Source organism: Sylvia atricapilla, chromosome 9 (assembly GCF_009819655.1).
Source record: "Sylvia atricapilla isolate bSylAtr1 chromosome 9, bSylAtr1.pri, whole genome shotgun sequence".
Lineage (NCBI taxonomy): Eukaryota > Metazoa > Chordata > Aves > Passeriformes > Sylviidae > Sylvia > Sylvia atricapilla.
In genome coordinates this window covers 27,043,389-27,066,461 of record NC_089148.1, presented here as the reverse complement: position 1 = coordinate 27,066,461, position 23,073 = coordinate 27,043,389, and the positions used below count along the sequence as shown (strand labels likewise).

General features: G+C 49.2%; 2 protein-coding genes across 2 annotated transcripts; both read right to left on the bottom strand.

Moving 5' to 3' along the window:
- Positions 1-1,513: 1,513 nt before the first annotated feature.
- On the bottom strand, positions 1,514-8,006 carry LOC136365094 (cytochrome P450 2J2-like). The gene is made up of 10 exons (XM_066325399.1): positions 7,754-8,006; positions 7,111-7,406; positions 6,422-6,584; positions 6,124-6,273; positions 5,443-5,603; positions 4,888-5,064; positions 4,493-4,628; positions 4,108-4,295; positions 2,784-2,922; positions 1,514-2,156 (listed from the first exon to the last, which is right to left on the bottom strand). The coding sequence occupies exons 2-10, from the start codon at positions 7,297-7,299 to the stop codon at positions 1,981-1,983; spliced, it is 1,479 nt and encodes a 492-aa protein (XP_066181496.1). The 5' UTR covers positions 7,300-7,406; positions 7,754-8,006; the 3' UTR covers positions 1,514-1,980.
- Positions 8,007-11,876: 3,870 nt separating this feature from the next.
- LOC136365095 (cytochrome P450 2J2-like) lies at positions 11,877-21,345 on the bottom strand. Its single transcript, XM_066325400.1, has 9 exons — positions 21,139-21,345; positions 19,452-19,614; positions 18,670-18,810; positions 16,567-16,727; positions 15,583-15,759; positions 14,892-15,033; positions 14,168-14,355; positions 12,513-12,651; positions 11,877-12,055 (listed from the first exon to the last, which is right to left on the bottom strand). Exons 1-9 carry the CDS (start codon positions 21,343-21,345, stop codon positions 11,877-11,879), a joined length of 1,497 nt encoding a protein of 498 aa, XP_066181497.1.
- Between the last annotated feature and the right edge of the window lie 1,728 nt (positions 21,346-23,073).

The window sequence follows — 23,073 nt, the reverse complement described above, 5'->3', positions numbered from 1 at the left end:
GAGAAGGGAAGAGGTGCTCAGCTGTGCAGGAAGCCTGAGCTGAGCTGCAGGATGTGTGCAGCCCTGACCCTGTTTGCTTGCAGCTTTCTGGCAGCTCCTGAAGAGCCAAGCACTGCAAGTAGGAGTTTTGTGTCCCTACACACAGAGAGGTGAGGGGTGTCCCTGGAAGAGGAGTGCAGGATTAAAGCTCTGAGTGAAAAGGAAAGGAGGAACTCAGGTCAGTTGTGTGGGAAATGGTTTAGGTGAAGGGGGCAAAATATTCAAGAAGTCTGTGATATGTATTCTTTCAGAATTTAACTGACCCAGCAGAGGCCTATGGAGGAAGCTTTTGGGTACAGCAGCAGCTTGGGAAAGGAAATGGGAATCTGAGAAAAGCACTGGGGGGGAAAAAGTACCACAAAACAGTCAGATGATGCCTGTGAACTGGAATTGTTTTGGGAGTAATGCTCACAGAGCAGAAACTTCCCACTGTTCCCCTCCCCTGTTCCCAGTCAATTCCAGGCATGCAGCCCACTTGTAACCTTTCCCTTCAGCTTCTTTCAGAGAAGGAAGAGAGTATCAGATCTAGAAAGTCAGATGACTTCCCTGTTTCTGCTGGAGAGGGGAGGTGTGGGAGCCCATGCCAGCAGCAGGTTGGAGGGCAGCTGGCATGAGAGGAGGGGTGGAGGGCTGGGGCTGACCAGGTTCTCCCTAGGAGTGGGATGAGACAATTTAATAAATGGACTGGTTTGTGTCCCACAGTGTGTCCTCATTTATCCACCTAACGGGTCTGTGAAACAGCCTTAAGTGCCAGGAACAGTGTGTCAGTCCAAACTCGTTTCCACTGGCACAGAAAATCAGAGGAGGTGGCAGAATCCCCCACCCAGCCAGTGCTGAAGGAAGCTGCATTCACCTGGGAGAGATTTGCTTCCTCTAGGAAGAGGTGAGCTGTGCTCCAGGGAAAATTGAAAAGAGGGAAAAACTTGCTCTCTGCTCCTTTCCTCAGCGGGAGAGCAGGAGCTGGAGGTGTGTGTTCCTGGTGCCGATTTCCTGAGGCAGCCCCCATCCTGCTCCTGGGAGCTGCAGCTTCTGCCCAGAGGCCTCAGCAGGGTTATTGTGGTGCAGCTGTTTCCCAGTTCACTGCATTTACTGGTGTTCTCCATTGATTGCAAATCCTGGGCCTGTTTCATTGTGTAGATGATGCTTCAAAATAGTAATTTCTTGCTGTTGTTTTCCAAGGCACCTTTTTCCTCGTTAGAGTTTTGAGTGCAGCTTAACTGCATTGTGTGCTGCTGGAGCTCCCCCCACTGCCCTTGGACACACCAGCCACTCCATGATGTTGAGCAGGAAAACAGGGAGCATTTTGCATATTGTAATTCTAGGTGTGCTGCCAGGATAATTTTTCCCATCACTTCTGTAGGAATTGCCTTTCCTTTTACAGTGACAACTCCTACAGGGCATGGCCAAAGCCCACAGCCTGTGCTGGACATGGCCTGCATTGGTCTTCACTTTGCAGAACACTTTGTGACAAAAATGCTTTGAGAAAGATTTATTGATGTATCAGACAGGTGCTATAGAGTGACTTTGTTTTACAGAAGTACATATTAAGGAAATGTCAAATTAATGCTTGTGTTAATGTTATAAAACAAAGGCTGGTATTGCTTTCCCACTGAACCCAGCCACAGCTTCAACAGTGCAGTCTCTAAAGTGTCCCCTCATTTTGCCAAGGTGAACCATGGCCATGCCCCATAAGATTAGGAAAGCCCCAAGCCCCTCATTAATTTACAGTGCCATAGGGCAAGCCTAATAATGCCCTGGTAGCTCCCAGGCTGATCCCATGATCACATCATCATGGGATACAGTGTGCAAGGTCTACTTGTAAAAGAAATGATTTTGCTTTGAAAGAAATAAACCACCCAGCCTCTCCCTGGGGCTGTCAAAGCCTTGTTTTCAGCACCCTGACAGAGGATTTTCCATGTGAGGACGGTGGCCAAGGCTTCCCTAGCGAGGCACAGCACAGATCTTGTAGGGCTTTGGGGCCACTGCAATGCCTATTGTGTGCTGGAGGTTGAGGGTGGTGTCTGGAGGTGCCTGGAAGGTGAATTTCTGGAGCAGGGATGTGAAGAAGAGGAAGAGCTCAGAACGGGCCAGCAGCTCTCCCAGGCAGGCACGCTTCCCTGTGGAGAGAGCAACCCACAGCATCCTCAGACTGCTTTTGCTGCTGAAAATGCTTCTGCCTGCCCTTAGGGCCGTGGTCCAGCTGTGTTACCCCATTCCTGGATGAGTTTTTCAACCCAAACCAAGCTTCCCGGTAATAACTTTGGCATTACAAATTGCATGACTTTGTGAGGACAGTTCTCATACGTACATGACCTGGCTGTGCTCATGCTGGGAGAGCTCAGAGAGAGCTGTCAGAGGAGATGTGTGGTGCTGGGGCGGGAAATGGGTGCTAAAAGCAACTTCCCTGTGGAAGCTGCTGGCTGTGGAACCCTGTGGTGGCAACAGTGAGGCTCCTGGTGAGCTCAGCCATGTGGGAGCAGGAGCACACAGCAGTGGCCTCAGTGAAGATGTTCCTAAGGTCTCTGGAATTTATGTGGGTTTTTTATTCATCCTCATTTCTCTTCTGTGCATGTGAAAAGAGACACGAAAAGGCTCCAAGAGTAGTTTTTGTGCTTTGGGGAGGCCATGGGAGCATTTGGAGCAGCACCTGCCAGGGTGCATCTGCCCTTTTCATTACTGTTTTCCTCTGCTGCTGCAGTTGGAAACCCAAGCCCACATGTGCACCATAATTCAGCAAATCTTACCCATAGAAAATGGTTGAAAATGTTCGTTTTTGCAGAATTTCCCATCCTTCAGAAAATGCTCAGGGTTAAAAGTATCAGGGGTTTTCCATTCATTCTTGTCAAGCAACAGAGAGGTTAAATTTGCTAATACAACAGTGCCCTAAGAGGAAAAAAAAAATAAATCACACTTTCTCTGGCACTGACAGCAGGAGGGATGGTTTTATCTGCCAGTCTCCTCTCCATGAAGAACATCCTTAGTCAAATTCTACTGAAGTTATTTGTGCAACACCCCACTGCATGCACAGATTTTCTACTTCTTGTCTGTTTGGAGGTGCAGTTACATAACTGCATTTTTCCCTTGTCAGCATTGTGTTGTAATCCTGGGCCAAAGTCTCTGTAAGAGCTGGGAGCTCTGCCTCAGAGGCATGTGTGGGGGTGTGGCACCACTCAGGGAACTGGAGAACATTGGATGGCAAAAATCCATGTTCAGCAGGAGTGAACTCTGGACAGGGCAGGGACAGTGTCTGCACAGGAGGGGCCAGGCACCATGCCTGGTTGTCGGGGCATCCCTGGATGGCAGGGACAAAGGTACTCTGCAGATCTGAGATATTCTAGAAACGTGGTTTTATTGCAGGGGTGGTGGGTAAAGAGGGCTGCTTTCAGCCACCAGCCTCGGCTGAAGGGAAGGCCCAAAGAGAGAGGGAGAGAGAGAGAGAGAGAGGGGTGTGAGGTGAGGAGAGTGCCGGGGTCAGGGCGGGAGGAGAGAGGGAGGGAGAAGGAGCGGGCAAGAGGAGGGGTGAAGAGGCAAGAGCACAGGGAGAAGAGCAGGGAAAAAGAGAGTGGTGAGGGGGGAAGGAGCGAGAGAGTAAGAGCGTAAAAGATAAGAGAGTAGGAGGTTAGAGAGGGAGGACCTTGTTCCAACACGTTATATCTCCTTTTTTGATCAGTATTCTAATTTACAGTGACCAACCGGTGCAAGATACAAAACCTACAAACTTGGAATACAACCTGTGAGAACTACTAAATTACCATATCATCCTATATTCTAAACTCTAAAGACTACTCTTCTTATCTACTTTTTCCTTGATGCCTTGGCAAGGTGGAGAGGGGCTGCATTCTTGGGTCCTTTTGTTTTCTGTCCTTCAACAGATCTCCAGTTAATCAGGGTCTTCCTGCCTGCCATGCCTACATCTCAAAGCTGGCCTTCATTTCTATTTCACTCACAGGTTTTATATCTCCAGTATTTCTTACCAGACAATCACATCCTTAAGCCCTTCCTGCCCCATCTTTCCCAACACCTGAGGAGCTGAGAGTATCCCTGGAGTCCCAGCACTCTGGAGCTTACCTTCGGGATGTGGTAGCCATCCACATAGGTGTCCTCTGTTGCCATTCTTGGTGCATTGAAAGGAATAACGTTGCCTTTCCTCTGCACTTCATGGATGACAGCGTTGGTGTAGTGCAGGTTGTTCCTGTCCTCCAGGGCTGGCAGCCGTGCCTGGCCGATGACCGCATCGATCTCGGCTTGCACCTTGGCTGGGGGAAGAGCAGGAGTGAGCCCAGGGAAAAAAACACCCTTGGAACAGTACAAGGTTACTGCTGTAAGGGTCTACCAAGGGACCTGGGCCACTGTTTACACCTCTTGTGTGAGTGTGGGGACATGTCCAACTGGTCTCTCACAGAACTATGAGGGATAAAAGCAAGGGAGAACACTGACTTTTTGTTAAATGTACCTTGAATTTCTGGATGTGTGGCCATGAAGAGAAAAGCCCAGCGGAGGGTTGAGGACGTGGTCTCAGTCCCAGCAAACATCAGGTCAAGTGCGCAGGCCACGAGGTGTTCGTCCTGGAAGGTGTCACTGGCATGGTCCTTCACAAGAAGGAGTGTTAGTGCCACAGGAACAGTGAGGGTGTCCTGGCACCAGGCTTGGTCCAGAACACCCCAAGGATTTTGGCAGAAGCTGCTGAACCCCTGCATCCCCATCCTGCTGATGGGTGGCCTGAACCTGATGTCTGTCCTGAGCTCACAGAAGGCCACACAGGCAGCTCAGCTGGAGAATCTGGGCTTGTTTCCCATCCCTTCTGATTTCCAAGCCCCACTCCAGGAAGGTTTTCTCCCCATTGCTGACCTTGGAGATCTCCAGCAGGTAGCTGTCAATGTAGTCCCGGATCTCTGAGGGGTTCCAGTCCTCCTTGTGTTTGTTGATCTGCTGTCGCATAAAATCTTTTACTAACTTCCAGTTTTTAAAAATGGTTTGGTGGGCTCCAGGTAAGTACTTCATTATAGATGGGAAATTGTTGTACAGCTTTGAACACAAAAGGAGACAGTCAAATTGAATAAAGGACTTTGAAAACTTTGCTGGCATCAAGACTTTAGGCTGTGATTGCACTTGCTGAATTTCTGGAGCTGGTGGACACAGCTCCAGAAGAGCAGAATTCCCATTCTGGAGTAACTTGTGTGTTACTCATTATTTTAGAGAATAGGTTGGCAATCAGTGGGTAGGAAAAGTGAGATAGCAGCATGAGCATGGCTCAACTTAAACAGAAAGAAGAAAGAAACGACAGGCAAATCTACCCTGTGCAAAGGAAGAGGGAATGGCAGGTTTGGTGATGACAATATTGTGACTTGAGGTTGACTCCAGAGAAGGAGCTGTGGCCCTGGGTTGGTGGCAGGATGTCTGTACCTGGCTTGTGACAGCTCCATGGAAGACAGCAATGTCGTACAGCAGCTTCAGCAGTCTCTGGAAATCCTCATCGTGGTATTCAAACCGGTTGCCAAAGATGAGGGAGCAGATGACATTTGAAACAGCATTAGTGACTTTAAGCTGAAGGTTGAAAGGATTCCCTGGAGAAGAAAAATACCAGTTCTCTTCCGCTCTTTTCAGAAAAGAAGAAAACACACACCAGAGATAAAATAGTCAAGAAATATGAATGAAATGAGTGGCCCCTAATGGGCACTGTCCTATGTCAGTGCTTTCCTGGGGTCATGGCTGACCCCATGAGCTGGCCAAGCTTGGCAGGGCAACCCCAGTGGTCCCAGTTCAATCAGCTTATGGAGATGTCTGTTTACTTTGGAAAGCAGTGTCTGCAGGATGTCATTTGAATTCATTGGAAACAATAGCATTTATGCACACACAGTATTTCCCAGAGAGGAGTAGACTGAAGGTGGGCTGTGAATAATGCTGTGGGCGTTGGCTGGCTGCATTCCCCAGCCAGCTGGAGTGCAAAGCACCTGTAGGAAGGAGCAGGGATGCTGGCAGGGTTGTAGCATCCTTTGCAAGACTGGGTATTTTTCAGCATGCAGTGAAATTATAACAGGCCCTACCAGTTCCTGCCTTCACAGCTGCTGAGGGCCATGGACTCACCCTGTTCATCCCTAAACGCATCCATGAGGTACCGGCATTCCTCCTGGATGCGCTCCTCCAGGCTCCTCTTCCCCAAGCCAAAGTTTCGGAGTGTGCTCAGGGTGAACCTCCTCTGTGCCTTCCACAGGTGCCCATTGGAGGAGATCAGTCCTGGCAGGAACATCCCCCATGAGCCAGAGCTGATCCCCAACTGAGGGGGAAAAGCTGCAGGGCTCTGCCTTGTCTCCAGCTGTCTCAGACCTCTGCAGGGTCAAGGCTTGGACCTTGCAGCTGAGGCATGTCTTGAGAGAGAACTCACCCATCTTGCTGAAGATCCCCTCGTCGATGGGAATGTCAGGACGGTCCAGGAACTTGTCCCCTTGGTTTACGAGCACTTCCTTCACCAGCCGTATCCCATTGACCACCACAACCTTCATGCTGCCCATGTGCATGCCGAAGATGTCACCGTATCTTTTCATTAGCTAGGAGGGGACATAAATAAAAGGGGTTTTCATTTGCAGTGAATGTTCCTGGGGAGACCGGGACAGCCCTGTCAGGGTGTCAGATATGGTAAAAATACGGGAAGAGTGGGAGGGGAGACAGAATGTGTGCACTCTGCCTGAGGGCATAGTCTTCTTTCTTTCCTGTTTTCCCGAATCAGTGACTGGGAGATGGTGTCAATTTGCCATAAATCAAGTAAATCTCACCAGGTTTGATTTTTCAGTCCTATGTTCTCCCAGTTTTTGTTTCACCCCATTCCAGCCCCCACTCAGACCTGTAGAGTTTGTACATCTGTGACTGCACCTGTGGAGTCATGCTGTGACCTTTGCCCATGGAATCACTCCACGCTTGTTACTCTGCTCCTACTCAGGTAAATGTCACTGATGAGGGCAAACCTCCTCCCTGCATTCACCTGTGGGGTTTTGGGTTATCCCTGTTCCTGCATGGCCAGGGATGTGTAGCTGCAATCCCTCCAGCCCTTCCCCGTACTGCCCACCACCCACAAACCTTCTCCACTGCGACTGCAGGATCTTTGAAGTCTACGAGGTAGAGGTGCCCTATAAAGGGAAGGCGGAAGGGGGTGGGAGGGAAATTCTTCGGATTTCTGTTCTTCATGTAGTCTGTGATGAGCAGGAAGACGAAGAGAAAGATGAGGACTGTCTGGAGGGAGATGCTGTCCCAGAGGAAGCGCAGCATGGCTGGATGGTGGGGCTCTGCAGGGACGTGTCCCACAGCAGGTCAGGCAGGTTGAGCACCACTGAGGCCCCCAGGGCCAGGTGGAGATGAGTGATGTGCTGGCACAGCTGTGGGTGCAAACACAGGACAGGAAGGAGTGGGTTTTGCTGCCTGCTCTCAAGGCTACATTCAGATTCCTTTCCCAGCTTTCAGAAAGGATTAAACACCTTCTTGATTTAGCCGAAACATTCCCTCTGATCTGATTAAAAGGAGAACCCCACTGCAAACCAAACACCCCCAGCTTCCCCTCCAGCCTCCCCTCAGTACTTCACTAAACCCCAGTGCTCCATGCCCTTGTCTAAAGGACAGAAATGAGCTTTGTGCGATCGAGATTAAAACCTGGCAGTTTCAGCATCAGCTCCCACAAACCCATCTCTCAGGATGACCCTGCTCCCTCTGTCCCAGGTGCCCTCACCGTGCTGTGTGCCAGCTTCAGCTTCTCAGTGCCAGGGAGTCTCCAGCTGCTCCCAGAACCTCGCGCTTTCCTTGTTTACAGCAGCTCTCTCCGTGGTATGAGGAGTCCCGAGCCAAGCCCCAGGTCCCAGGGGACACCCGAGATAAGGTTGCACAAACCTTTCACAAACCATCTGACTCAGTTCCGTGTTTCCGTGTGTCTGTGTGACGTGGGCTGAGAGTAAACAGCATTCCCGGAACTCAGCGGTTCCCAAGCGCTCTCATTTTCTCATCTCCACCAGACCAGTGCAGGCAGGGCAGCTGGCTCCAGCCATGCCCTGAGCTCTCCAGCCATCCCTTCCCACGTGCCTTGTCCTTTGGTCATAGCCTGTGGTGAAGGTGCTCCCAAAGCCCCACAGAGCTCATGCAGGTGCTGAGAAGCCGATGCAGGTGCCCAGCTCGGCAGGCTGGGGCCCTTTGGTGGTAGCTGGCAGCAGAATGTGCCCCATTTTCCCTCCCAGGAGCAGCTCTGGGTTAGGGACGTGTTCATGCAAATGGATCACGTGAAATTTTGACGTGGATTTTGTGTTTTATTGTGAAAGAAGCAGGAAGCAACAGCACTTTGCCCTTGCACCACGTGGCTCTGTCATGGCCCTTTGCAGTCATCAGCTGCCACCTCCTGCTCTGGGGGACATTTTGGGTTCCTTTTCTCTCTTTTGGGGTATCAGTTGTGGCTGTTGGGATTGTCCAGTGCTGATGACAAGGCACAGGGATGCAACATAGCCACTGGAGTGATGCCATACACATGTTCTCCATCACCCTTACACTTGGGAAGCTGGAGAAGTCAAATCTGTTTTTATTGTGGAATTTAAAGGGGAGAGGCCTGTTTTTGAGAATAGCTCTTTTCACCTCTGGTTTTAAGCGCACTTAGGCATGAGGCCCTGGAGATGCACGTGTTTGCCAGCAGTGACATGAGAGGATCCACTTGAAAACTAAATAAATTAATGCCTCCTGCCTTTAAGGTATGGCATCACTGCATTTAATTTTTGTATTTTTCCCCACATGATTTAAAAAACAAAAACAAAAAAAGATGAAGAAAAAGAAGATGACTTCAATAATTTATTCTCTCCAGGAGTAGGGGAGGAAACCCCAAAGTAATGAAGAAACACAAGTTGGGAATGAAAAAGAAGAGATAAATATTTATTTGCTAAGCCAGTGCAAATACTACAAGCTGTAACCACACACCAGAGGTCAAACCTACAGCAGAACAAATACAAAAATGGAGAGAAACCAGTGCCTAGTCCCGAGTGGCGTTGAAGACTTCATAGGTGAAAAAAAAGTCCCTGGATCTTTTATATTTTCTCTTTTACAAAGACATAAACACGACATGGGAGCCTGTGACTGTGAAACAATAATTAAAAACGCATCAGGATTAAAGTGATCCGTCGGAAGGACAGCTCAGTGACAGAATCCCAGAGCGCCCGGCGTGGCAGGGATGTGATGTGCAGAGGACTCTCCCCTGTGGCATAAATCTGCCACTGCACAAGGATTGCTTTGTACAGCAGAAAAGCCGCTGCTGCCGGGGACAGAGGAGAAAAGCAGTGGAAATGAAACTCGATGTAATCCTCTTTTCCTGTTAACTATTCCATAGCTTACATGGGTACCCCCCAAAAAAACAAACAAGAGGAAAAAGAATAATCTTTGCTGTGACTATAGTCCAAACTGAAGCACACAGGAAGAGCATTTCTAAGCATAAATGCTTGGTCACATAAATGGAAAAATTCTCTACGAGTTGCATATTTAATTAACTCTTATCCAAAGAGACCTGTCACAGGAAGAAGCTGTGCCCATCGTGCAGAGTGTCCTGTCCCCAGCTGCTTCCTCGACCCCATGTTATGTCCATGCTGCTCACACACAGCCACAAATCTGTGCCAGGACAGAGGGGAAGTGCTGAACTCGTGACTTCCCACCACAAAGCCACTGTCCCAACGTTTCCTTCCTGAGGGCCAGCGCTGACCCGCCACGGACACGACCCTTCCGACACTCTCTGCTGTTCCTTTTCTGCTGTGCTTCAGGTGAACTGCTCCCCAGCAACCCCGGGAGATTATTTTATTGCAGTTTTCTGATTTGTATTTTACTAGCACAAATCTTTTGCTTTTCTAATGTAAAATTGCTGTATCATATTTTTATAGCCCTTCCAGACCTGCTGGAAGCACAGCTCCTTGTGCCATCCCACATGGGTTTTGGTAGAAGCTGCTTCTACTCCCCTGCAGCCTCCTAATTAAAATTTCCAAATACTCTGAGATCCAAAAAAATGCTTGATGATGCTGCAGAGATCTCTGCTTGGGTATTTTTTATCTCAAGAAGTGTCCAAGGCTAGGTTGGATGGGGCCTGGAGCAACCTGATTTTGTGGAAGATGTCCCTGCCCATGGCAGAAGGGTTGATCCTTAAGGTCCCTTTCAAGCCAAACCATTCCTTGATTCAGTGATTTCCATCACACAGCAGCAGTGTGGTGCTGCAGGCAGTGTCCACCACACTGAGCCCGAGCCCACCTGGGGCTCAGGACTGGCTGAAAGTCCAAATTGATGCTGAGTCCAGAACTTGTGTCCAAGGCCAGCTGCTCCCTCTGAGCAGGGACACCTCAGGAGCCCTTGGCTAGTTGGGTGCTGCAGCATTAGGGGTTGCTAAGTGGTCTCTGGGTGATGGACATATTCCCTACAGAAAAGCCAACACCAAACCAGGCTTTTGCAGCTGGCAGACACCTTCCTGAGAATTGCTGACAGTGGAAATTAGGTAATAAGGCTCTGAAATCCATGCACTTTGTCAGACAGGTGGCAGGGAGCAGCAACGAGGTGAAGGTAAGAGTCACAAAGGTTGTGTTTATTGCAGCGTGCAGGATGTGGCCCTTGTGCCCTTCCCCTGCCACCCAGACACTGACGGGTGCTGGACCTCCAGGGCCCGTCATTTCAGCCCCACATCTCTGGTGTGGGGGGGAGAAGGGGATTTCCAGTTTGTGGAGCTGCGGTGGGGTCTGGGACAGCGCCAGGCTGGGCTCAGTGGCCGGGCTCAGTGTTGGGGCTCAGTGGTGGCGGGGCTCAGTGGCCGGGCTCAGTGGCCAGGGCTCAGTGGTGGCGGGGCTCAGTGGCCAGGGCTCAGTGGCCAGGGCTCAGTGGCTCAGTGGCCGGCTCAGTGGCCAGGGCTCAGTGGCCGGGCTCAGTGGCGGGGCTCAGTGGCCAGCTCAGTGGCCAGCTCAGTGGCCAGGGCTGAGTGGCTGGCTCAGTGGCTGGGCTCAGTGGCCAGGGCTCAGTGGCGGGGCTCAGTGGCCGGGCTCAGTGGCCAGGCTCAGTGGCTCAGTGGCCGGCTCAGTGGCCAGCTCAGTGGCCGGCTCAGTGGTGGCAGAGCTCAGTGGCCAGCTCAGTGGCCAGGGCTCAGTGGCGGGGCTCAGTGGTGGCAGGGTTCAGTGGCAGGGCTCAGTGGCTGGCTCAATGGCCGGGCTCAGTGGCCAGGGCTCAGTGGTGGCGGGGCTCAGTGGCCGGCTCAGTGGCTGGCTCAGTGGCCGGGCTCAGTGGCCGGCTCAGTGGCTGGCTCAGTGGCCAGGGCTCAGTGGCCAGGGCTCAGTGGCGGGGCTCAGTGGCGGGGCTCAGTGGCCAGGGCTCAGTGGCAGGGCTCAGTGGCCGGCTCAGTGGCCGGCTCAGTGGTGGCAGGGCTCAGTGGCCAGCTCAGTGGCCGGCTCAGTGGTGGCAGAGCTCAGTGGCCAGCTCAGTGGCCAGGGCTCAGTGGCGGGGCTCAGTGGCCGGGCTCAGTGGCCGGGCTCAGTGGCCGGGCTCAGTGGCTCAGTGGCCGGCTCAGTGGTGGCAGGGCTCAGTGGCCAGCTCAGTGGCCGGGCTCAGTGGCCAGGGCTCAGTGGCGGGGCTCAGTGGCCGGCTCAGTGGCCAGCTCAGTGGCCGGGCTCAGTGGCCAGGGCTCAGTGGCGGGGCTCAGTGGCCGGCTCAGTGGCCGGGCTCAGTGGTGGCAGAGCTCAGTGGCCGGGCTCAGTGGCCAGGGCTCAGTGGCCGGGCTCAGTGGCTCAGTGGCCGGCTCAGTGGCCAGCTCAGTGGCCGGCTCAGTGGTGGCAGAGCTCAGTGGCCAGCTCAGTGGCCAGGGCTCAGTGGCGGGGCACGGCGCAGAGCTGGAAGGGTTTGGGGCAGCGGGTGAGGCTGAGCGTGAATGCGAAGGACAGCGCGGCCGCTGCCGGCGCCTGGAAGGTGAACTTCTGCAGCAGGGCTACGAAGAAGATGAAGAGCTCGGTCCTGGCGAGCTGCTCCCCGGGACAAGCCCTCTTGCCTGGAAAAGGAGCACAAATAACCCGAAAGGGCCCTGAGCCTTCTCCGCCGTGCGCAGGCTGAGCAGCTTTTCTTCCCGGAAAGGTTAGGTGGCAATGTTCACCCACACAATCTGCTCAAACCTTCCCCAGAAGTTTACTGCCGAGCAAACTGCGCCTGTTCCGAGAGGCGAAGAGCGGAAACAGTGTGAACAACCCAGTTATGCAACTTGTGCAAGAAGAAAAAGCCTTTTTTTTTTTTTTTTTTTTTTTTTTTTTTTTTTTTTTTTTTTTTTTATCCTGCAGTAACAAATTGATTTCCTTCTCGCTCCGAGCAGCCTCTATTAACCGTGACTGGGATTTTCACTGTGGGGATGGGCTGGAAGCTGGACAGGAGCTCTATAAGCAGTGTCTTGAGGGGAAAAAAATAAATAAAAGCTTCGCAAAAAAGAAAAGCCACCTCCCCATCCATCAGCCTACCTGCAGAGAAGGGCAGAAAAGCCTCCCGCCTCCTGTACTGGCCGTTTTCCAGGAAATGTTCAGGATTAAAGGTGTCTGGAGTCTCCCACACGTTTTTGTCGAACATTATCGAAGTCAGGCTGGTCATCAGGGTGGTGCCCTGCGAGAGGTGGAGAAAAGCGGCGATTACGCGGCGGAGAGGAGCCGACGTGCTGTCAGACTGGGTTATTATTAGCTCTGTAAACTACACTGTTTTAAGGGCAGAACGGGTTTTTCTTTCCCCCAAAGCTGCGTAATTAAATGAGGGTGAAAGCCTGCAGGATTGTTCACTTGTGTGTGCCTTTAAAATATCGCCGAGTGTTGATCCGCACCCTGAGCTGCAGTAGCAGGTGATGTTAATGCAAACCAACTTCAAATTGGTAGCACTGCATTCCCGTAGGAACTTGAAGCAGTTTAATCAAGTTATTTTCAATCGATTTGTTTAAATGTGAGTTTTTAGGGAAAAAAAAAAAAAAAAAAACAAAAAAAAAAAAAAAAACACACAAAACCAAAAACCACTGGTCTGGTTTATCCCTACATTCTCCATCAGCAAGAGAAATATTCTAATCAATGTGGAGGAAGATGTCTGGATTTTTAAAATTCATCTCATTGCAACCAGTCATATAGAGGGAAGAGATCAGTTATATATAAATCCCATATTTGCTTTTGTAGTTGCAGAACAGTGTGTGTGAAACAATACTTATTACCTGCTCTTCATCAAGTGCTACTTTTAATAGATGATTATTAATATTGTGTAGAATTAACAAACCCAGACTGTTTGCTATATTTCCTAGCCCTCTATTCCCATTATGTCTTGAGGGTGTACTTTACAAAATTTAAGGCATAAACCTTCTAAAATTGGAAATGACAGCAAACACCATAAGGATCTCACTGTTCTCCTCTGTAAGGAGATGAGACCCGTAACAGCCCTACAAAATCCATCAAGAGGGTTTATATTTTCTATATAATTGTGATATTTCTGTAAGATCCCGCTGGTTGGTTCCCCTCACGGTGAGATTCAAGGCTTGGGCAGTGAAGACCCTGCTCTGACGGGATGGAGACTGGTGGGACGAAGACTGGTGGGATGAAGGCCAGTGGACAAAGGCTGGTGGGACAAAGGCCAGTGGGATGAAGGCTGGTGGGACGAAGGCTGGTGGGATAAAGGCAGGTGGGACGAAGGTTTGAGGAATGAAGGTTTGAGGGATGAAGGCTGGAGGGATGAAGGCTGATGGAATGAAGGCTGGAGGGATGAAGGCTGGCAGGATGAAGGCTGGAGGGATGAAGGCTGTTGGGATGAAGACTGATGGAATGAAGGCTGGAGGGATGAAGGCTGGTGGGATGAAGGTTGGAGGGATGAAGGCTGGGTGGGGTGAAGGCTGGCAGGATGAAGGCTGGCGGGATGAAGGCTGGTGGGATGAAGGCTTGGAGGGATGAAGTTTGGAGGGATGAAGGCTGGAGGGATGAAGGCTGTTGGGATGAAGACTGATGGAATGAAGGCTGGAGGGATGAAGGCTGTGTGGGATGAAGGCTGGTGGGATGAACATTGGAGGGATGAAGGCTGGTGGGATGAAGGCTTGGAGGGATGAAGTTTGGAGGGATGAAGACTGGAGGGATGAAGGCTGGCGGTCCCCACGCACTTTGGGCAGGTGGAAGCCGGCCAGGGTGGTGTCACTGGTGGCCATGCGGGGCACCCCCAGGGGCACCACGTTGCCCATGCGCAGCACCTCGCTCAGCACAGCGCTGGTGTAGGGCATCTCCTCCTTGTCGGCCATCGAGGGCTGCCGGCACTGCCCCACCACGGCGTCGATCTCCTGCTGCACTCTCTCTACAGGGAGCAAAAACAAATTCAAAATAGCCCTCTTCATAGAATTTTTAGTCCAAATATTAAACCAGCACTGCCAGGCCACCACCAAACCATATCCCCAGGTGCCACATCCACACTCCTTTGGAACACTTCCAGGGTAATTGCACCACTCCCTTGGACAGCCTGTTCCAGGGCTGGACAACCTTTTCAGTGAAGATATTTTCCCTAATATCCAACCTAAACCTCTCTTGACACAACCTGAGGCCCTTTCCCTTCGTGCTATCACTTGTTCCTTGGGAGGAGAGACCTGCTCCCACCTGGCTGCACCCTCCTTTCAGGAAGCTGTAGAGCACAAGAAGGTGCCTCCCAATCCTCCTTTTTTCCTGGGTTAACCACTCCCAGTTCCCTCAACGGCTTCTCCTAAGACTCCAAAACGTTCCCAAGAGGATTCCTGGGGCACAGGCATAGCCCAGATGTGGCAGAGCTGGGATAACTCTGTCCCCTGAGTTTCCCTTAGCTAATTTTGGGCTAAGCAAAGGACCCCTCAGTGGCCCTACCCTGAATGTGGGGGTACGCGGCCATGTAGAGCAGAGCCCAGCGGATGGCGGTCGCCGTGGTCTCAGTCCCAGTTAAGAACAGGTCCAAAGTGGAGCACAGCAGGTTTTCCTCGTGGAAATAGCAGCTGGGGTCACCCTTAAACTTGGAGGAAAAACATGGCAATGAAAACTCCTACTCTGGAGGGGATGCTTTAAAAACCCAATCCAAAATCACCTGTGAGTAACTGAAGTCCTGCTGCTCCTTTATTATCTACCCCTGGACTTGGAAATTTCCAGCCTTTACTTTCACTGAATTTCAAGCCCAATGCACTGTTTTGAAAGACACCCTGGCTGCTGTCGAGTGGCTCTTGAAAGCAGGTAGCATTTTTAAATGTCAAGTTTCACAATAGCAAACACAGGCCTGCGAGTGCTCATAGAAACATGAACATGTTCCCTGAGAGTCCTCCTACGCCGTGTGACAGAACGAAAAAGGGAAGAAGACAAAGTGTAAATCCTTTCAAATAGAAAAAAAAAATAAATCTGTGTGTTTTCAAAGTGATCAGGCTTCTGCTGCTGCTGAAGTTTGATGTGGCAGAGGTAGGGAGGGGAAGGCAATGTGTGAGGCAAGAGCTCCCCTGACAAAACAGCCCTGAATCTTCTCTGCTCATTCTGTGGGTTAATCTTTAGGTGGTTTTAGTTATTTCCCTCCTACCTTTTCTATTTCCTTCAGGTAACAGTCAATATAATCTCCTGCCTCGGACTGGTCCAAATCCTCCTTGTGCTTTGCAATCACATCTTTCACAAAGTATCGAAGTTTCTCCCAGTGCCTGAAGATTTTCCTGAAGGGTCCTGGCAACCATCTCATGATCAAAGGAAAAGCATTATAAAGCTGGTAAGAAATCAAACAGCAAAAGAGCATTTCTTGAGTTAGAAAGCAGCAGGTATCATAGTTGAGAGGATGGGACTCTTAATTGATTAACTGTGCTTGCTACCATGAAAAAAAATGATCTTTGCTATAACAGTCCAATTTGTACAAATTTTCTTACACAGGTGTAAACAAGTGCAAACAAGATAAAAATTGGACAGATATTTTCTGCTGATAAAGTTCTCAAATACTGAGTGGCCAAAGCTGTCCCCTAATATGAGGTGGCCACAGGTGAGGTGGGTGCAGATGAGCCCCTTAGTGTGTCCCCATGGAGGGGACAGAGATCAGACCTGATCCATGGTGGGTGGCCATGCAGAAAACACATCACCAAATCCACCTATTCTGGTTCTAAACATAGAATCTCTTTTTTGTTTGTTTGTTTTTTCCATAAATAGAAGTTATTTAAGAAACTGGTTGGGATATGGGTGAGGGAAAAGACAGGAATTTTCACAGTGTTACTAATTCTTCTTTTTGTAGAAACTTTTAAGATTTCCCCATTGTTCTTTGGTTATGTCAGGCATAAGATTAGTTTCACAATCCTGTAGTATTGTTTTCCTCCATGTGCCCCAATACATTCAACTTATGTCCTTGCTTTCCTGATAGACTTCGTGTATAAATCTGATCTAATGTAAAACAATTCTCATGGTCATTTTCCTTTAAACATGGCTCTTTTTTCTACAGGAAAAGGCAGATTATATGAGTGCCTTAGAAACCCTGGTTTCTGAGCTCTTACATGCAGCTGAAGCTGGAAAAACATCCAAGTGGCTTTACCTGGCCCCAGAAACTTCCAAGGAGCAGCAGCGTTTCAGCCAGGGAGTGCAGCAGCTCCTGGAAACGGTTGTCATGGTAGTCAAAGCGGCTCCCAAAAGTTATGGAACAGATCATGTTTGAAACAGCACTATTAATTTTGTAATGAGGGTCAAAGGGTTGTCCTGGAGGAAAAAAAAAAGGAAAGGAAACTTCCTCTAGGGAGGTTGTAGCCGGGTAGGGGTTGGTCTTTTCTCCCAAGGAGCAAGGGACAGGACAAGAGGAAACAGCCTTGAAGTTGTTCCAGAGGAGATTTTGATTGGATATGAGGGAAAATGTCTTCATTTGAAGGGATGGCAGGCTTTGGAAGGGGCTGCCCAGGGCAGTGGTGGAGTCACCATTCCTGGAAGTGTTTGAAAGGTGTGTGGACGTGGCACCTGGGCCCATGGTTTAGTGGTGAACATGGCAGTGCTTGGTTAATGTTTGGACTCAATGAATTTAAGGATCTTTTCCAACATAAATCATGATTCTATGATTCTGAAGACAGCTTTCATTCTTTTTTCCTGTTCAGTCTCAGTCAAGACCATGTTCTCTACCAGATCCACAGCTGTGAATCAGAGTGAGAGCTCACCTGCTTCTCACCCACAGTGGTGCTGAGATTTCACCCCATGTCCTGGGGTACCCATCACCTCCAGCATCCCTCTGGAGCCGGGGCACTGTGGGCCAGGACATCCCCTCCTGTGTCCAGCCCAGGCTGCTGGCAGGCAGTGACATGAGCTCTGAGCTGCCCAAGCAGGGTCTCAAGTATTTTCTAGGGAGAAAAACCAGCAGCATGCCATGCTGTGGCTGTCAACTTTGCCCACTCCAGTGTGTGGTTGGAGCCAATTGGTGCCAATTTTATACACCAGGAGATGGTCTCTCAAAGCTTCATCCAGGGCAGGGAGCCCAGGACAACCACATGGCAAAAATACCATTGCCCTGGGCTTTAGTTGTCCCCCATGGAGGATCAAGGGAGCTGGAGGAGAGAGGGGAGAGGGTTACAGGTTTCTGTGCCCACCTGTAAACCCCAGAAGTAGCTCATGAGGCCCGTAGAGCACATTTATGCAGTGAAGTGTGATGTCATGCTTGTCACATCTGTGTTCCCTGAGAGAGCTACTGAGCAGAGACCTTAATCTTCTTGGGCACATTTCAGCAGCCTGGAGAGCCACTTGCTGTGACAAGAGACTGATCTCAGTGACAAGCTCAGTCCAGCCCTGAGCTGCTGTTGAGCATCACTTTGAAATGCAAGGCACTCCTCACAGCGCTGCTGATCTCCCCACTCTTCAAGAAAGTAATTAAACCGGGCTGGTGCTCAGATATTAGAGTGATGGACATGATCACTATTTGTCATTACTAATGGGAAGAAAGGCCCAAACCAGCAGCTTAATTAGTTTATTGATTAGGACTATAGAAGACTATAATCAATTGGCAGCATGGAGTATTTGGCCTGTTCAGTGCAACAGCAATTAAAATGGAGCAAGTTTAGTATATAATTTCACAATTCCTTTTTAGATCTTTCTTGTTTACTATATATAGCTCCATAGAATTAGCTCAACCCCATCTGCTTCTATTTAAAGCTGAAGTGCAACATCACCCGTGTACCAACATACAAATTATTCTTACTAATATCCCTCTGGCAGTTTTTAAAAGCTGGACCATAAAAGAGCAAGGCACACGCTTCATCTGTGTGTGAAACAAAAGGAAAGCCTGACTAAACAAGTTTTAAAATACTTTGCAAAACCAAGGACAAGCAGAGGTTAACTAAGCCTCTGAGTGGAAGTGCCTGATAGCAGGAGAATTGTGTTTATTCCTTCACAGAATGTGTGAGACACTTCCTTAGCCATATAAACACTCACCTTTTAATAACTGCCTGGTATATATTTGCCTAATATCAACAAGGAACAACTAAAATAGGAGGCCTGAGGTCTAAAACAAGTGCTAAAAGGCACAGTCTGGAAGTGTAAGATAGAGGTTTGTGCTACTGAAGAAATGTTTTGCACGTTTGGAGCTGCGTTGGGGTAAGATTTTTGCTTCTCATCATTCATTTAGCTGGAAGCTCTGAGCACAGTGCTGTGCATTAACCCTCACCTTTCTCCTCCTCAATCGTCTCCACGAGGTACCGGCTCTCCTCTTGCACTTTCTCCTCAAAATTTACAGCAAGGCTTTTCAGTGTTGCTAAAGCAAACTTTCTCTGCTGCCTCCATATGTGCCCGTTGGATGATATGAGCCCTGTAGGTGGAAAAAAACAGGTGAACAATCCTCTCTCTGGGTCATGTGTGAGTGTAAGAATTCCAAAACGGCCATTCATCACGGACAAAAACCCCAAACCAAGGCAAACAAAGCTCATGGATGTGGAAAAGGCTATGGCTTTGCCTGGGAATTAAAATTCAAGAGTAATTGGCTTATGCTAAAGATCTAGCTCTATGGATTTGCTTTAATCTGCTACTTTGTCACTTTGCGTGGGAAAAAAAGGTGTAAGCCAAAATACTCTGAGTACTATCACGCTGTTGGCAGAGCTGCAGGCAGGAGCACCCCGTCTCTGGAGCTGTGTGCAACCCAGGCAGGAAAAGGAAAGGAGAAATTAAAACCAAGGGGAAATGCTGCAAGTGTGTCGATCTTCGGGCAGCTTACATTTATTTCTCCTCTTTCATTAAAATCTGGTTTTGACCCCACCCTCATCCCTAAATCTCACAGAGATTAAAATATACCCCTGTGAGGTTATTAGTGAGAACTCAATTCTTGCCTTGCCCTGTGCAAGCTTTTACAGGTGCAGTTCACAAGGGTTGAATTCAACCCCTCTCTTTGCCTCTAACAGTTATCATTCCAAAGAGATGAAAGTTTTGTCCCAAAATCCTGGTGGCTGTGCTTACCAAAGCCTCTAAATATTTCTTGGAGGAGTGGAATATTTGGCCGATCAGCAAATATTTCAGCCTGGTGGACAAGAGCTTCTCTCACCATCTGGTACCCGTTGACCACCACGAATGTCAGACCTCCAAACTGCACGCTGAAGATGTTCCCGTACCGACCCGTAAGCTGAAAGAGAGTCCATTGTCCTCTGAGAACAAGAAGATGGGGATTTTCAACACTCACCAGACCAAGATCTTGAACAGGGACATCTGAATTTGAATTTAACTCTGCTTGAAGCAAAGGGACGTCATAGAAACCAAAACCCAAACACGCAGGTCTCATCCAATCTAAGCTACTCCATGAAGGCTGGAGAAGGTATCAAAAGGGCAGGAGAGATGTGGTGTGGGAGACATGCTTATATTTGTTTTCTGGTGTGACCTGGGCTTTACCAGGTGTTTACATCAGTTTGGCTTGTAACAAGGCTGTAACTTGCTTTGTAGCTGATGAGCATCTGCTCTGTCCCTTTCTGTCCCACCACCTGGGTCACCACACTCAGGCTCCTCCTGCTGAGGGCAAAGCACGACAAATTATCCCTTTCATCACCTTTGTGTCTAGAGTAGTGTGGTTTCTTCTCCAGCTCTCCCATTTAGACAGGAGCCATAACTGCTTATTGCTAGAAACGTACTTCTAATTTTAAGCCTGACTGCATTTATGGCCAAATTGCAGCCATTTTCCTCACATGGACTTTGCTGGCATTAGTGTCTCCTCTGAGATGTGTAAGAGTAAAGGGGGGATCATATCTTCTCTCTGTCAAGGAGCTCATTCTCTTCTTAGAATAAGTCTACATGAAAGGACAACACAGAGTCACCCCAAACTGCTGTGGTGACTCGTGAAACCAGCCTGGGACCAAATGAGTGTCTCTGCCATTGTGTGCTTGTAAATAAATGGGATAAATTTTCTTAATAACTGTGTGTATTGACAAAATATCCTGAACTCGCTGGCTCAGCCTTCCCCAAGGATTCCCTCAGGGACCACCCGTGCTGGTGGCCTGAGAACAGCCAGGGTAGACAGGCTGGTGTCAGCCTGCTAAGCAAAAGCAAGAGACAGATAGTCACCAGAAAGGATTTTTGCAGCCAGCATGTCAGAACTTCTTCCACCTTTTCAGAGAGGAATATTCAGCATGTATAAAACCTCTCTCTTTTTGTCTCTGGTGGCACCCAAAGCTGTGGAAACCTTTCTAGAGAGATCACTGACTCTTTCTGCGACACAGAAGAAGCCACAGGACATAGCTCAGGATTTTAAATGTTTCTTACAGATGTTATGGGGTGAATTGTTGGCCTCTGAGCAAAGACAATGACAGGGCAATTTCCAGAGGTGATCTCAAAACAGTTCAGCTGTCACACAGCACTTTTCATCTGTCCCCCATCCTGGCCCAGTCCTTTAGAGCCCTTTCTGGGGTCAGAATAGTCACAGTCAGATGGGAAGAAAAAGGAGGAACATGTAGGTCTTCCTCCGTTATGGATTTCTTTCCTATTGGACCATCCTACTCCCCTGGAAGAGGAGGTGATAATGAGAGATAAACCCAAGAAGGGTCATCTATCTCATGTGGGTATTATACAGCCAGTTCTGCAGAGGCTGCCCTTGCTGCTTCACGGTGTGGTGATAAGGGTAAGATATTGTTAGCAGGAAAAATGTCCATGGAGCTCTTACCTTCTGCAGTGCAAGATGGAGGGGCTGCTTAAAGTCCACAAAGGTTCCCACGAGAGGAAAGAGCTGTGGCCCTGGAGGGAAATTCCTGGGTCGTCTCTTTCTCACAAGGTCAATAATCAAAAGAAACGTGACCAGAACCACCAAGAGCATCCGACCATTCAGCTTTTTCAAGAGAGACACCAAATCAGGCCAAAACTGAAGCTCCATCTTGGCTGATGAACTCGCAGGTTTTCATCCCAGGAAGGGACTTGATTCTGGTGTTACATTTGCTACCACAGGAGTGAGCAAGGACTGGAGAAAAAAAACAAAAAAAGCTAAAATGCTGATAGCTGACTAGGGACAGAAGCTGCTTTTCCATATACAGCTGCTGCCAGACCACCTGCTGAAAAACTAACTTTAAACACCAGGATCTCCAAAAACAACCCCACAACCTCACAACACTTGGCCAGACAAAAGCAGCCTTGCAAACCTTTAGCTTTACATCTCTGTCAACTCCCTAATTTTCTTATGGAAGAGCATTCCTCCCCTTTGCCCTGAACAAGGGGCTCCTTTATACAGACACCCCACTGGGATTATCAGCGCAGCAAACGTTGGAGGTGAGGTGAAAGCAGCTTATGGGGCTGGTCACATGCGGTGGGCGTCGCACAGTTTCAGGGGTGGTGAGGCATCTGAGGTGATGGACACCACTCAAGTGGCTGAGGGGCTGATCCTGTTAAGTGCTAAGCAGCATCTGCAAAGGGCTGGGTGCCTTCAGTGCCCACCAAAGCCTTCCTGGCTTTGCCAGAGCCATCAGGGGAGGTTAGACAAGGGAAGAACTGCAGGGGCCCAGGGCTCTCCCAGCCACACAAATGAGAGTTGAAGGAGCTTAATTTCGAGAGTGAGAATGTAGGCTCATGTGCTTGCCATGGGATTGGAACTTATGCATTTAAATCTCCTGGGTTTTCTGAAAATCTTCTTTGAATAAAGCTTCACGCTGTCCTGGGGGAAGGCTGCAGTGGACTGACAGTGACCTCTACAACTTAGAATCAGTCTTGTGTCACCTGCTGATATTTAGCTACAACTTGGTACCAGCTCTCGCTTTCTTTTTATTTTAATTCCTTTTACAAAATTTACTTTTATGAAGAATCTAAATTTATACTAAAGCAAAACTATAAAAAACGAGTTTTCAACTTATTTGCCTGGAACTTAATGTGAGAAATTCTGAAGGATGGTCAATTTTTACTGCCATAGAATCCTGTGATGGTTTGGGTTGAACAGGAACTTAAAGATCTTCTAGTTCCAATCTCCTGCCACGGGCAGAGATGCTGCGTCTTCAGCTTTCAAGAAAGCTTTAACTTTTAAAGAAAAAAAGTGCAGCTTTTCATAAGAAACAATAATTGGGGAAAAAAAATGTGGTGTTCTCTAGTCTTTCACCATTTCAAAAAGTTTTGCTGTCTGTGTCTTTCATTATTTTAGAAGCACACAGAGGCTATCTGACAGACCTGCACCTTGGCTAGGGCAGGAGCCTTTTTTAGGGGCAATAGTTATCTGCAACCCAACCCTTCTTGCTTTGAAATGTTATTTACAGGTTCTTAGGTGGGATTAGGCAGCAAACGGGGAACAGCAATGGGAGAAACATCTCACCTCCCTTGTGCATAAAGCACATTTTGCATGTCCCCATAGCACAGCTGTGAGCAGCAGTGGCTGGATGTGCTTTGCTTCTCCTCATGCCGGCGCACCCACGTTGCTCCTGCACCATTTGCATCCATGCACCTCTTCCAGCCTTCCTGGTGTGGCAAGCCAAGCCTGGCTTACCAGAGGCTAAATCAGGATAGCAGGCTCGTGCTCCTCATCCTGGCACCGGGGAGATGACTCGGTTGGTGGAGGTGTCAGCCTACAGCATGCTCAGAGGGACTGTGATGATAAGGCGTCAACTTCTGCTAGCCCAGTTTCACT